The following is a 15,915-nucleotide window of genomic DNA, read 5'->3' as shown; positions in this document are numbered from 1 at the left end:
ATTTCACATTTGTAATGGCTTACCTGGTGCTTACATTAACCTGTGATCTTGCAGTGTTAATCCCTTAAATATGTTACCTAGTCAAATGAAATTTCATAACTTGACATTAATTACTTTTTGGTGTTGTGATTTTTCTTCCATTAAAGTGTTTCAAAATCTGTTCATTATGTGAATATCATTGATGTTTAAAAAGCTGCGGTTATATGGTATGGTATATAGCTGAGCTAAAAAGGAAAGGAAAGTCATTATTGTGGTATGCTACCTCCCCCCCCCTCTTGATCATTATTAATTTATCAGTAGCTTTTTGGCACCATCTTCCTCCTCACATCTAGACTTTTCAGTGAATTTTTTTCCAAAGTTTAAGCAGCCACCCTGTATGTATCTCTTGTAGCATCTACCACTGGAGTTTGTTGAGCATATCCGAAATGCTCCTGCACTGACAAAACGACCATGTGACAAAACACGCTGCTTTTTGTTAAATGTTCTTTTTCTTTTCTCTTAGTTCTACCTGGTAAGTGTCCCAAGATGATGAGCAGTCGGTTGAACAACTCTTTTGTAAGCCCTATCTTTCGTGAATGAGTTAAGTTTTCTTAAGATTCTTCTTATGAACCTCAGTCTAGCATTGGCTTTTCCTACTGTTTGTTTTATGTGGTCACTTCATTTAAGGTTGCTCCAGGTGGTACTTCTAGATATTTTATGGTAAAAACTGTTTCCAGCAGTTTGTTACCAATGGTGTAGTTGTACCGTGGTAGATTTCTTTTCTTATGTATGCACAGTATGTTACATTTATTTAGTTTCAGGGTCAGTTGCCACTCCCTGCACCATTCGTCAGTCGTATGCAGGTCCTTTTGCACAAGTCACTGCTGTCTTCTGTCATTGCTACCTTCTTGTAAGCAACTCCAAAACCTGTGAACATTTTCTGCTGGATCATTTACGTATTGCTTTGGTCCTTTGGCTGGTTATTGAAATATTGAGGTGAGCTGTAAAATTTGCTCGAGAGCTGTGATTTCCTGTTATTCATTTGATCACCTTGTTATACTTTCACACTTGCCAATATCTTTCTGTTGGACTTCATTTCTCAAAGTACTGTGATTATTGCTGGAAGTTAAGAGTACAATCCAATATCCAAATTCTTGAAATAAATAAGTCACTACTCGGAAACAATGTATTGTATATTGTACTCTCATATAAGTTAGCTGCCCAGTTGAACATCAATACAACAGTTTTTCCCTTGTCCCTGTGATATCATTGGGATTGTCGTGGACATTCTTCTTCCATGGCTCAACTGTAACTCCAAGGCAGGACCTGATCAGGTGGAATAAACTGTCTAAGCGCCAGGTTCCGCGAACATACTAAGATTGCTATTGTCCTGGTTAGCAAAAACACTGCGCCGATCCACTCCAGAATACATGCACATAAATAAAACACAATTCCGAACAGCAAGCTACACCAATTCATTACTTAAACAAACTTTTTATAGTGGTGATCATCATTTGTCAGTTTGGTAGATGCTTGTGCAACCCATCACTACTCCAAATTGATGTGTTAAACCACAGTATATTGTAAACAGTAACATTTGTATCACAGTTCTTTGGGGTCCTCCTGAAATTACCTTAACCTCTGTTGATTTCGTCGAATTAGAGTGACATGTTGAGTTCTCTCTGCAAGGAAGTCTCGAATCTGATCGCGAATTTGGCCCAGTACTCAATAGCTCATATTTTTTTCAGCAAACGGTAAAGCAGGACAGTGTCAGATGCCTACTTGAAGCCAAGGAACATGGTATAAACCTGAGCACTGATGTCTAGAGCACTGTGGATCTCATGGAAGAAGACAGCGAACTGAGTTTCACAAATCTCTGTTTGCAGAATTCATGTTGATTATTATGTAGGAGATTTTTGTTCTGCGAAAATGTCATAATACTTGAAAGTAAAACAGATCAACTCCACAATTAGCCCTAAAATTACATGCATTTGCCCTATGACTCTTATTGCAAACAAGAATGTCCTGCAAATTTTTCCAGTCACTAGGTACCCCTTGCCGCCCCAGCGACGTACAATACACTGGTGCTAGTAGGGGAGCAAATTGTTTTCCACTACTTAGCTACCGTAGTTGCTTTTCTATTTCGTAATCAATTCTCACAATATCTCCCATTTTAAAGTTGTAAAAAGTTGGAATAAGTAAAGTGCTGTGGCAGGAAAAACAGGATGAGTTTAGCTTATAAGCGTACAATCAAACAGGGGCATTGCTGGAGTAGTACTAATAATGAATAATAAAATATTAGTGCAAGTGATCTTCTATGAACAGTGTGGTGCATGCATTATTATGGTCAAGATAGACACAAAGCCAAGACATACTGCAGTAGTGCAAATATGCCTACTAGATCCGAAGAATTAAACAAATAAAAAAAGCAAAAAGTGTTTAAGGTAAAATAAATTATTCAATTCATTAAAGGAGACAGACAATTACTAATGTTATGGGGCTATAACTGTGTAGTAAGAAGAGGAATAAAAAGGAAAATAGGAGAAATGGAGAGGGGAAAAGTAAAGAAAGGGAAGTCATGTGGTCAAATATGCCATAGAGCACAATTTACTCCTTGCAGACCCTTGATTTAAGAATCACAGAAGAAAGTTGTTTGCATGGAAGTGACCTAAAAGATTCAGAAAGATAAAATCTTTGTAAGCCAGAGATATCGGAATCAATTTTAAATTGCAAAACATTTCCAGGAGCAGATGTGGACTCTTAACCATAATTTATTGGTTATAAACTGCAGATTAAAACCTCGTCAATCCTTTTCCTTCATCCCCTCTTCTTTCCCCTTTAATCCTTCAGCCGTAAGAAGGAGCCACTGGCTCCGAAAGCAAGCACATTTACTTTCCTCCTGCTGCTGCTTGGTGAATAGATTTTTTTATCTATCTAATTACATTATATATCTTCAAAATTCGATTATCTTTGTTGACAGATTACAACTAAAGATATTTCAGAAAGGTAGGAACTTAAGGAGGGATAGGAGACGTGGATAAGTCGAAAGAACCAGAGGTTGTTCAGAATACCAATTATAGCATTAGGCAACTATTGACTGCAAGAGTAGAAAGGAATACATTGGAAGACAAATAATTAGCTTTCTGAGATGAAATAGTGAATACAGCCGAAGTTCAAGTAGGTAAAAGGCATGGCCCAGTAGAAATCCTTGAATAACACAAGAGATGTTACATTTAACAAAGTGAGAAATACAAAAATGCAGCAAATGAAGAAGACACAAGTGAATACAGTTATCTAAAAAATTAAGTTGACAGGAAATACAAAATGGTCTATGGAGAATTACCACAGGAGAAATGCAAAACTATCAAAGCATGCACAACTATGGGAAAGACAGATGCTGGCTACTAAAAAACAGAAGAAACATTCATAGAAAAGAAAAGCAGCTACATAAATATCAAGAACTCAGATGGCAAGCCAGTACTAAACAAACAAGAGAACATTGAAAGATGAAAGGAATTTGTACAAAGGCTGTATGAAAGAAAATAGCTTGTAAACAATATTGTAGAAAGTAAAGAGAGACTAGATGAACATGAGACAATCGTACTGTGAGAAGAATGTTGCAACACATTAGGCAGACCATTTGAAACTATGCTCTCAGTATAGGCGACATTCCTTCAGAATTATTTGGATGTGTGAGAGGATATGGCTAGACAAAACTCATTCACGTAGTATGGAAGATATAAGAGGTCTGTTCAAAAAATTATGGAACATTCGTAATTTTGCACCAGTTGTGTGTTGGAGCGAAATGTGGTTGGCATACCTGCACATGCGTAACCGTAGGGGGTTTCATTGTTGTATGGCTGTTAGTTATTGTTCAGTGCTGTACTGAGTAGAACATCATGTCGCACAGTTCGCAAATTTGGAGATGGCAGAGTCAGAGAAGCTACACATCTGCATTAAATTTTGTGTAAAACTCAGGAAACACTTTACAGGGACACACCAAATGATGCAGGAAGCCTGTGGTAATGAGTGCTTAAGCCGTACTCAGCATTAAGAATAGTTCACACAGTTTTAAAACAGGCTTGATGAAAGCCCGCGTTCAGGATGCCCTTCGATGTCTACTGACAACGCTCTTGTCAAGAACGTCAATGAAACTGTGTGTGCCAATTGAAGACTGATCGTCCGATAGGTTGCAGAAGAATGTAACATGTCAGCTGGTCATGTCATGAAATTCTGGCACAGCATCTTGGAATATATCATGTTTCCGCCAAGTTCATCCCTTGGCTCATGAGCCAAGACCAGAAAGTTGTCCGCCTCGCAATCTGTGAAGAGCTTTTGGATTGTGCAAATGAGAACAAGATGTTCCTTAAGAGAATCATAACTGGTGATGAGAGTGGGTCTATGGTTAAGATGCTGAGACCAAGGTTCAGTATTCACAAAGGGTCAGGAAAAGGTTTTTAAAGACCAAAAAAAGCTCGCCAGGTCAAATGTCAAAGGAACGCTGATAGTCTTCTTTGACCTTGAAAGGTGAGTTCAACATTAGGTCATGCCACAGGGACAAACTGTTAGTGGTACTATCAGGATATGTTGCAACACTTGCAAGAAAATGTGAGAAGGAAATGACCTGAAATGTGATGAGACAGTTCATGGCTCCTGCATGACGATAATGTGCCCTCACATTCATCCCCGTTGGTGCATGGCTATTGCACAAAAAATGAAATTGCTGTGCTGCCTCTTTCTCCTTACTCTCCAGACCTGGCCCTTGCGAACTTTTTTTTAGTTCCCCATTGAAAGGAAGATGATTTGCAATGATAGACAAGATAAAAGAAAATTCGCAGAACGCGCTTTGTACGATCCAGCAAGAGGTGTACTAGGACTGTTTCCAGAAGTGGAAATGGTGTTGTGAGAGGCATATGAACTGTGGAGGAGACCATGCACAATAAGTAAAAGGCAAGCATGGAAAAATTTTGTGGACAAAGTTTGGTAATTTTTTGAACTGGCTTCGAATGATACAGGCGAAATATCCTCTCAGTTGAAGAAGAATGTAATAATTTTACGTCCAAAGAAAAAAGGTGAATATTACCAAATCATCAGTTTTATGAGTCTTGGTTGCAAAATTACTAACACAGATTGTTTATAGAAGAAATAGAAGTAATAGGAGAATAGGGAAGGTGAGATTAGAATCTGGAGAAATGTTGGAACACGGTAGGCGATGCCGACCGTAAGACTTATTATAGAAGGTAGACTGTAGAACAACAAACCAACAATTACGAAATTAATTGACTCGGAGAACAGTTTTGACAGTACTGACCAGGAAAAGTTTTTTAATTCTGAAAGTAGCAGAGAAATCAAGCTGCAGATAGGAGTCAAAGGACATGAAAGGGAAGCAGTGAATGAGAAGTGAGTGACACAGGTTTGTAGCTGCCTATATCCATATTATTCAGTCTGTTAAACTAAATAAAGGAGAAATTTAAAAAGGGCATTTACAGCTGTGGGAGGAAAATAAAAACTGTAATGTGTTGCCAGTGGCATTTTAGTTCTGTCAGGGACAGCAAAGGACTTGAAGTATCAGTTGAATAGAACTAATAGTGCATGGAAAAGAGGTTACAAGGGGAGCATCAACAAGAATTAAAACAAGGATAATTTTGAACAGTTGTATTACATGAGGTGTTACTAAGGGAATTAAATTAGGAAAAGAAACTCTAATAGTGAAAGAGGAGTTCTGTAATTTGGGCAGCAAAACAATTGGTAGTGGCTGAAGTGGAGGAGATGTAAAATACAGACTGGCGGTAGCAAGAAGAGCATTTCTGGTAAAGATGAATGTGTTAACATTGGTTTTTAACTTAATATTTAGGAAGTATTTTCTGAAAGTAGGAGGGCTATTCATAAATTAACCACCAATTGGTTATTAAACAAGCAGGAAAAGTAAATGTATGTGTGTGTGTGTGTGTGTGTGTGTGTGTGTGTGTGTGTTAGAGTGATGACCCCTGATGCTTCAGCCATTTGTTGACATTGTCTTTGAGCTCATGGTTGGTCATTAAGTGCAGAATAACCAGTCAGTCCTCCATCTCGGGGAAGGGATGAAAAGTCCAGACTGTATGGTGGATGGTCCGCAGCTTGTGGTCTAGTGGCTAGCGTTGCTGCCTCTGGATCATGGGGTCCTGGGTTTGATTCTTAGCCATCTTGGGGATTTTCTCTGCCCGGGGACTGGGTGTTTGTGACGGCCTTATCATTTCATCATCATCATCATTCATGACAGTGACTAGATTGGACTATGTAAAAATTGGGGCTTTGTATAGGCTGTGCATCATCATCATCATCCATAGGGTGGATGTTAAAAAATCGTTCAACCAAAAATTATGAGTTCTTCCATTGTTCAATTTCCGGTATGGGGTACGCATTGTTGTGAAGGATGATCACTCGTGCTGTTTCTGTTGGATTGACCTTCGGAGTTTTGTGAATGTCTTACAATGAAACCTTTAATGCCACAGTAGTCATACACATTACTCCATGAAATCTGTTGTTGAAATTTCTTTGTGACCTTTAACCATTGTTTTGCAGTTTGACAGCATCTGCTTGAATGTTTTGGGCTTGGTGGAAGAAATAAGTGATGTGGTTGATCTGTCAGGTAGAGCACTAGACTCTGGTCCTGTAGGTCCTGGTTTCAATCCTGGGTAAGGGAGAACATTTCTCCTTGCCATTCCTGCTGGATAGCCCAGGCCAATAGCACAGTCATGGGCTTGTGCAACAGACTTCACCTTTACCTGACTTTGGAGCATAAGTGTCATTTGCTGTTTGGACTGTTTTAGTTTCATAGATCACATGCTGCAGCCATATCTCATTCCCAGTCACAATTCTGTTGTGGTAGTGCTGAAAGAATATAAAGGCTAAACCTTTTATTTCAGTTTTGTGAATTTCTGCCATTTTGCCACCAACTATGCACAAAAGTTGTTATAAAAGCTTGTTATAACCTCATCTCCCTGATCAAGTTAAAGAGGGTTGTCCTTGACATCTGGGACATATCTTCCGAAAGTTCAGAAATTGCAAACTAATGTTTCACCTGCACAAGTTCCTCAACATGTTGTACAAGTTCACCGTGCACATTTGTCAGCCAAAATTGAATTTTCGGTGTCACTCTCACATCATCATTGCTGTTAACTCCGTCCTCATACAAATGACATGATCAGTGATGAATCATGGCAGCACTGACTTCTTCCTTGCAGGAAGCGAATGATTTTATGTACTTTGCAACTGACGTAACACTGTCCATTTCAGTCTCTTGCTGCTGACACTATGACAAACAAAACAGAGATCTGACACCCACAACGTGACCTCCAACGTTTCCTGTTCCAACTACATAAACTACATGGAATTTCAGTCATTTATTTATTTTTAATAGCTAATCGGAGGTAGTTTACAAGTAGCTGTCATATTTATCTGGAGTGTCGCCTCGGATGGACATGAAATGAAATGCGAACGATTAACAATTCAGGTATGAAGAAAATGGAAGTGTTAGAAATGAGATGCTACAGGAAAATGCTGAGGATTGTATGGGTGGATTAACTAGTGAAGAAGTGTTACATCAGACAGGGCAGAAAAGGCATTTCTGGTACAAATTGACTGACAAAATATGTAGGTTGGAACTTAAATAGTGGCAACACTGCTGTGGAGACACTATGCAATGGAATCTACTATTGTCGCTGATAGCACACGTTGTTGACATACCTACATTATCTCCAAGCTAATGGACTCGCCCATCCCACATCACTGGCGTGCGCACAATCAAGAGAAACATGGTCACTTGTGAGCAAGCGGTCTAACACAACTATGTCACTATGTTTTCTAAACAGGGACAACGGAGTTGGATCAAGATTGAAAGTACCAGAAGTCGTACAGCCCGACAGTGTCATCAAGATCTTCAAGAGGCATGCAGGGAATTGGCATTGCCATACAGAATGGGGTCATGTTGGGTAAAAACCTTCATCGAAGTTTGGCAAACTGTGGCAGACATGCATTGGGCAGGTCGTCCTAGCATCTCTGCAGTAGTAGTGCATGCTGTTGCCGCGTTAGAGGACAGTGATCGATGCCATATGATTCGTGAGTTCGCGTATGAAACGGGATTAGCACATATGACAGTGCTTCACATCCTGAAGGAACACCTGATCATGTGAAAAATAGCATCACAATGGGTTCCTCATGACTTGACGAAAATGCAGCAATGGGTGCGTTACGACGCTACTCGGACACAGTTGGAGCACTATGAGTGCGAAGGGGAGGCTTTATTACTCCGTATCGTAACACTGGATGAGACATGGGCCACATCATACAAGCCAAAACGGAAATGCCAATCCAACGAATGGCATCATTATGAGTCGCCACAAAAGTCGAAAGGTGCGTCAGAGCCCCAGTAAGGTGAAAGTTATGGTGATTCTCATGTATGACTCTGATGGTGTTATCCTAACACATTACGTTACTCCACAGCAGACCGTCAATGCACAGTATTACTGTTTATTTTTGGTGCGTGACCTATGACCAGCTTTGCGAAAGAAGTGGTGACACTTTCTGCGCAACCCACCCATCATTTTGCACAACAGTGCGTGGGCGTATACTGCACAAGCTGTGGCTGCTCTGTTCAGTTGATGGAACTGGAAAGTACTGTACCATCCACCATACTCCTCGGACTTAAGTCCTCGTGACTTTGATTTTATTCTGAAGATGGAGGAACCTCTTCGTGGTATTCGCTTCAGAACTTTCCAGATATTCGACAGGCTGTAGACTGCTCCATTTACCAGTTTTATATCAGCTCCTATTTTACTATCACTGAAATAACATGAGTGGAAAAAAAGTTACAGTTCTACCGTAGAGTTTTGTGTAATATGTTCACCAAGTTTGCAATGTGTTAAGTTTAGTTCAGAGTTGTTCTCCACTTTTACAATGCACTAGTTTAGACGAAACATTGAATTAATTAACTTCTCCTTGCTAACACATTTGAAGTTTTTTTATTTTAAAAATCTGTTGGTTAATATGCCAAGTCCATTTCCAAGTGTTACAGTTACATACAACAGAACGTAATTCATAGTGTGCCACGAGGAAAATTCAATATTCTGTGAGGTGATTTTATTTTGTGAAGTTCCTGATTTACGATTGCAAAATGTATCACCATTATGAAGTGCTTCGTTTAATTTCTTTTAAATTTCATTCCAAAGGAGATACAGACCAATCTCACTTCTGTGTCGTTTCTACAAGATCTGTGAATGAATGGTCATAATAGACTCTTAGAAGCAGCTGAATTTCTCTTAATCAGACAGTAAGTTGGATTTAGGCTGGGTTCGGACTATACAGCATTGGTATTAAATCTAACCTAGCATATTGAAGTCGGCTCTGAGGCAAAAAAGCCACTGAGGTAACATTTATTGATCTTAACAGCATCTTATTACACAATAAACCATCAAATGCTCCTGCACAAAATGTATGGAATAAGTAAAGATTATCATCTCACATGAATAATTCAAGGTTTCATTCAAAATAGAAAGTTTTTTCACTCCCTGTCTAATAACACAGCAAGTTTCATGTATGCTGATGACCTTGCCCTCTATTCCCAGAGTGAGACCTTTGAACAGGTGGAACTAAATCGTAATGATGCTTCAGAGAAATTAGATAAAGAACTAGTTAAAACCAAATCCCAGTGTTACAACCAGGAGTAACACAATAAATATGTCACAGTTGTACGGTTGGTTAACACAACACTGATACAAATAATTTGGTCACCAAGTGGTATCTGAACACTTTATGAAAATAATGTAAATTGATGGTGGTTATACCACTGTCCAGGCAGTGCAAGTGAAATGTGGAATTCCGGCAAAAATCGTAAGTCCATTGACATATTAAGCCGAGTGAACATGGAAGTCAAAGTTGCAGTATGGCAGCCAGATTCTAAGTCCAGAGAACTGCCGGGTCAAAATTGAGCGGTAGGTACACCAGTCCAAGAGATGAAACAGTCCATTGCAGTGTAGCGATTCAGAGTTGAGGAGTAGAACATAACACGATGAGAACTGGCTTGTTGACGTTGATGGTGGCGTTAAGTAAGGCTCCGTAGTCAATGGAGCCGGCAGCTGGGGCTGCTGTATATTCTGGGTGGCCAATCACTGTGCTTTGAAGTGCGCGTGCTTGAAGGCGGCCTGCGATGCTAACAGTGAGCCGCACATGGAGAACTGTGGCACCGATGAGTTTATTAGCCGCACGTAATGGAGCCCACCACCTCTTGGTGCAGAGATTTAATAGTGGTGGATACCACACCCAGCAAAACACAGGAATTCACATTCTATCTGAGAAATGGCAGGCTCTCAGGACGCTTCAAGTGGCTTGGATAAGCAACATTGACTAAATGTAAAACAAAAAGTATCCGCAAGAAACAACCTACTGCACAAAATTATTGGAATATCCTGGGGTGCACCAGCAAAAACAATTAAACCTACAGCTTTATCTTCGTGCTACGCTGCAGGTGAATATGCTAGTCCTGTTTGATATAATTCTACCCATGCTTAACAAGTGGATATTGCTCTAAATGATTCATGTAGACTAATAACTCAATGTCTGAAACCTAACTGCAGGATAAACTCTACCACTTAACTGGAATTGACCCTCCCAGACATCAGGCATGAGAACTACATGCAGAGATAGGTGTAAGGTGTCTACCTCTGATAAACACCCATTGTATGGTCACCACCTTCCTCCTTTGTGACTGATGTCCAGAAAAAGTTCCATGATGTCAACTAGACATGTTCCCAGCTGTTAATGTGGAAGATGAGATCAGAACACCACTGGATAACACGGTCGGAAAATCTTGCTGCTAGTTTCACTGCATCTTCATCTATACTCTGCAAGCCACCTTGCTTTGGGTACTTTTTGTACCACTGTCATTTCCCCCCTTTCTCGTTCGTCACAAAGGGTTTGCAGGAAGAATGATTGTTGGTAAGCATCTTTATGGGCTTGAATCTCTCTAAAGAATGGGCCATGTGGAAAACACTGAACAGGCTCAAAAATGAGGTTGGGAGGTCGAAGACAAGTTGCAGAAATGGGTTATCCCACATCATCAACCCTTTGTGAGTGTGGAGTTTCTCAAACTATGGAGCACGTATACCAATGTAGATTATGTCCTGTAAGATGAACCCTTGATGACCCGATGCCCGCACTCTCTAAAGTCATTGTGATTGCCAAATGTTGAGCTAAAAATGCTTAGACCTTTCTTTTTATTCCTTTTTTTAGTATTATAAATCAGTTTATAAATGTTAGTATGTTTGTATCTTGTATGCTGAAGTTGTTGCTGTGACACAAATAAATAAATAAATTTGTGTTATTATTTACTTGTTGGTTCATAAATTTACAACCATTTACAACAATTTTCCAAGAAGCCCACTGTCAACTTCAGTGCACCTCTGGACTCTCAGAACAACATGTTGTATTGATTGCCTCACTGCATTTCTATTGCTATGCATCCTTTTATTTCTGTCCAAATATTACTACATATGATGGTGTTAAATCTGCAGATGTGTGTTGGCCAGTAATGATACTATCACGGCCTATCCATCGATTACTGAAAGAGCAGTTATTTTGCCTCATACATGTAGTAGAATGTGGAGGGTCTGAACTTGGTGTTCCCAGTGGATCCTCTTAGTTGTTCGACTGACCTATTAAGATTCTAGTAAACAGAAACCACATGACACCTGTAAACACACCAATGTGCACAAAATGTATAGGACTTTTTCCTTCTTCAAACGAGCATTTCTCTTACCTCACAGGTTGTTGAATTTCCTTTGGGTTACTCTGTAAAGCCATATTTTGCATACGTCTTAAACCTGCAACCTTATGGATCTGATCATCAGTATAATTGAAAAAAAAAAGTGTGCTACTCACCACTTTTTTGTTCAGAACATACTAGCTGATTTATTAATCCCCTCTCTTCTGTCTGAAATAAATTTGTCACTAACCAAATACATTTTTATTGGAAAAATGTTGTAGGCTTTAATGTGCTACAATAACTAGTTGAGTAATTCCAAATTCTGATTTGCTTGTTGAATTTTCTGCTTGATTATGTCCAATTATAGCATCATTTTATGCTCTTTCTAGTTTCCTTCTAATAATTAGAAAAGCCATCATTTGTCATTTAAGATAGCAAGCCTAAATTCTTGGTGTTGCAGAATATCCACTGCTGAAGTAATGGGAACTCAACTTTTGGCTGTACTGTGTTAATAGAAGACACTGTAAACCAGTGCTATGTTTAAATATATTATGAGAAGGAAAGTTGCTCCTCACCATTCTCTCTCTCTCTCTCTCTCTCTCTCTCTCTCTCTCTCTCTCTCTCTCTCTCTCTGTCTGTGTGTGTGTGTGTGTGTGTGTGTGTGTGAGAGAGAGAGAGAGAGAGAGAGAGAGAGAGAGAGAGAGAGAGAGAGAGAGAGAGAGATTACTTTTAGAACTGATAGAGAAAGCAGTCACAATAATGCCTAATTGTTCTTATTGTATTTTACAGAACCTTTTACCTCGTGGACAGCATCCAAACCCACTGCGAGAACGCAATACGCAAGTGAACAAGCTGCTGGGCCAACAACTGCATGGCAAGCCACGATGTGAAATGCTGATATCAGGGCAGGACCTTGTTGCCGCTGATGGCACGATCTCACACCATGATATGTATGACTACCTACATCTGACACAAGCTGGTTACAGAAAAGTGTTCGACCCATTGCACGAGCTTCTGCAGCAGTTGCTGCTCACCGAAGGCGAGGAACGCAGTTTTGCCGCAGGCGATGATGACAGAGACCTCACGCCCTCAGAGTAGCAGTGCTGGAACTGGAGCCAGAATCAGTGCTTACCAATTGCTCAGCTGGATGGGAGTGAGGGGAGGCCTGGAGGTTTTTCAAGTCTACTGGTGGCTACCTGCACTCCATAGTTGGAACAGCCTTTTGCCTTTGCTTGCCTTGTGCAGTATCTCTCGGAGAGGCCAGCTTTTACTGGTTTTCAAATGCTGCTGTGCAGCATTTCTGCTAGAATGGTGTGTGCCATAAACTGTGCTGCCATCGTTTTTGCAGTTCACAGTTTTGTCATTTATGTTTTGGAAACAAATTTGTAAAAGTTTTACTAACCCAATGAAGGAAATTGGGAGCAAAACCTTGTGTACCAGAAGTGTTATTAATAACTGCATTTGATGACCATGTGCATATGTCTTAATGCGAAACGTTCTCACGCCTTTGTACTTGAAGCTTTATTGCACTTCCAGATTAATATAGAAGTAGAAAAGAAGTTTATTTATAAATAATGTGTTTGTTTCTCGTAATTTAAAGAATTTAAATGCACTGTGATGTATCCATTGCATTGTGAAAAGAGAATTACAGATTATTTTGTGTGACAAAATTATTTGTAATGTAGAACTTGGCTTTAATTTCTTTTTAAATTTTGTTGTTCTTGTTTACAGTTTGATTAATGGCTAGTTACATCACAGTGAGGAAGCTGCTGTCATGATTAGTGTTAGCTTTAGATGTCAAGTGTTAGTCTGTGGTAGTCTTGAGCAGTACTATCATTTATAAATTTGATATTATGTATGCTTTCCTGTATTGAGGTTAATTTACGTTAACTACGTGATTTTTCAACATTTAAACTACAGTTATAGAAAGTAGCTTTCGTTGTACTCGTAAGTTACTTTGTTGTGGAGACATTCTTTTAAATTTTGTGCTATCATTTACCAATTTTTAGCAAACATAGTAAAAATTACTTCATAAAATATATAGTTCATAATCTGCTCATATAAAACCTGCTTTCAAAATCTAGTTCTGTAAGCTGTTCCTCAATCATTGTATGTAATAGCATCTGTTCCTTTGAGGAGTTTTCTCAGAATTTTCAGTTCCCAGAAAAATTTAATAAAATTTTGAATGAATACATAGACCACAGATAATATAAAGAGCTTTTGTGTCCTTATGGATGCATTATTATTTTTTTTATTAGGCTGTATAATGGTGTGTATGAGCTTTCTCAAGTGCAAGCAAATGACGAAGTAGTGTATGTAAAATGTGTGTGTACTTAATTTCTCATTTTTACTGAAAGTATTGCATTCAAAACATTCCATTGAGGAATCTTCCATTATTTATGGAAGACCGAAGTGTTCTTATGTTGGTGGGTCTGTAGTTCCTGAGTTATTTTGAATGTGAACTGCAGCTTAAAAGAATAAACTTGGAGTTTTTTTAAACCAAATAATTTGTTACCAAAGGCACATATTATTGCCGTATCAGGAATGTTGCTACATGTTTCTCTCATTGTATAGTGTAAGAATGATTTACCATCTTTCAATACATATCTGGGTTGTGCAGATATTAGAAAGTAAGAACGTAGGGATTACAGTATCTGTGAATATTTTGTAAGTGTCTGTTTTTTTTTTTTTTATATACTCTCTTCAGTGTGCATATGAAACAGAGTGCTGTATTGAAATGGCTTGTGTACATAAGAAACTTGTACAAATTACATAATTTATATATGTATTTATTTGACACTGATGTTTCAGTTTTTCCTTTATCATTTCCCTTTATGGGATTTTACAGAATTTGTAACATGGCAGCCTGATTCCAATGCTTTCCGATGTATATCCACACAGTAGCTAATAAACATTGAAATACTTGAATCATACTGTCATTTGTGATGTCTCTGTGCACAAGTGGAATCTACCAATAGGAAGATACCACAGAAGATGAAATATTTATTTGCAATGATGGTAATAGAGTTATTTTGTAGGAGAGATCACTTATTTAGCATTCAAAGTGAAATCCAAATTGCTGAACTAAGACAGACACACTGCAGAAGAATTTTTTTCACTTGGCAATCCAACAAATAAGATGAGTGTGTGCCATGGTTTGATCGACTGTATAAAACAGGTAAATTTAATTTCAGAAATTGCAAAAAAGCGTCTTCCACCATGCTCAAAGAGAAAGTGAGTGAGTGTAAGAAGTAATTTTATTTGTAACTTTAAAATAATGTTGCATATTTTATTGCAAAATACGTGCTGACAATGTGTCAGATTTCTTGCCGCTCATAGAAGAATGAAAGACAGTAAGACACAGTACTAGTATTGTTCAACATGTATAGTTTGCAACTATGCTACGATGACATGTGTACCATTGTGTATGCATAGAAAAAAACAGTAATACAGAGTTGTTTTCTGATTTTGCACTTGTGTGTATTATTGGTTCCAAAATAAAGCAAAGCTGTACCTAGTGGTTGCTCTTAGGGTGAACATACAAGTGTTGAGATAGTCAAACTTTATGTGACTGTTTTTAACACAATTATTTATTAATACAGAGTAATAATTAACAAAGCTCTGCAGCTTACAACTTCAGTTCCAAATTGTAATCCAAGACTTGCATTACACTTCAGTGTATGGTCACACAGTGTCTAGCACCGTGAAAGGGAAATCCACAGTCATTAGTGATATGAACAGGATACAGAGCAAAGAAAGAGAGTGAGAGATGAAAAATACAAACAAAGTAAATAGTTTTTGCAAAGAATATGAATAACAAATTTTCAAAATTGGTCATTGGTTTATGAAAATTATAACAATATCTGGCACATCTCTTTGTGAATTCATGAGTACAATAGTGTATAGAGGTAATGAAGATTAAGAAATTTTGACTTTCCTTGGGTTGCAGAAAGGAGATTAATGGCACAGACTTTTGGGCAAGCAAAAAGTCAATAAAAAATAAATTTCCAGAAAAAAAAGAATACCAGAGGTTTTTATCAGTCCTTATCACAGATGAAAAATATGTTATTTACCCTATGCTTTGAGTACTAAGAATGAAAATTAGGAGTTGTCAACCAGGAAATACATAAAAATCAGGACAGAGTACGAGAAGCTTGAAGGCCGTATTCGTGGTAAATTCCTACTTTTTGGAAATAACT

At 38.5% G+C, this 15,915-nt stretch overlaps 1 protein-coding gene across 1 annotated transcript in view; it reads left to right on the top strand.

The window, feature by feature from the left end:
• LOC126418455 (platelet-activating factor acetylhydrolase IB subunit alpha1) overlaps positions 1-15,013 on the top strand; it is a 76,403-nt gene extending 61,390 nt beyond the window's left edge. Inside the window, exon 4 of the mRNA XM_050085221.1 lies at positions 12,506-15,013. Within this exon, the coding sequence (XP_049941178.1) occupies positions 12,506-12,814 (309 nt within the window). The 3' untranslated portion in view covers positions 12,815-15,013. The remainder of the gene's footprint in view (positions 1-12,505) is intronic.
• The last annotated feature ends 902 nt before the right edge of the window (positions 15,014-15,915 follow it).

This window comes from Schistocerca serialis, chromosome 9 (assembly GCF_023864345.2).
Source record: "Schistocerca serialis cubense isolate TAMUIC-IGC-003099 chromosome 9, iqSchSeri2.2, whole genome shotgun sequence".
Taxonomy (NCBI): domain Eukaryota; kingdom Metazoa; phylum Arthropoda; class Insecta; order Orthoptera; family Acrididae; genus Schistocerca; species Schistocerca serialis.
The sequence above is the reverse complement of the archived record's forward strand: the minus strand, read 5'-3'. Positions and strand labels throughout refer to the sequence as shown.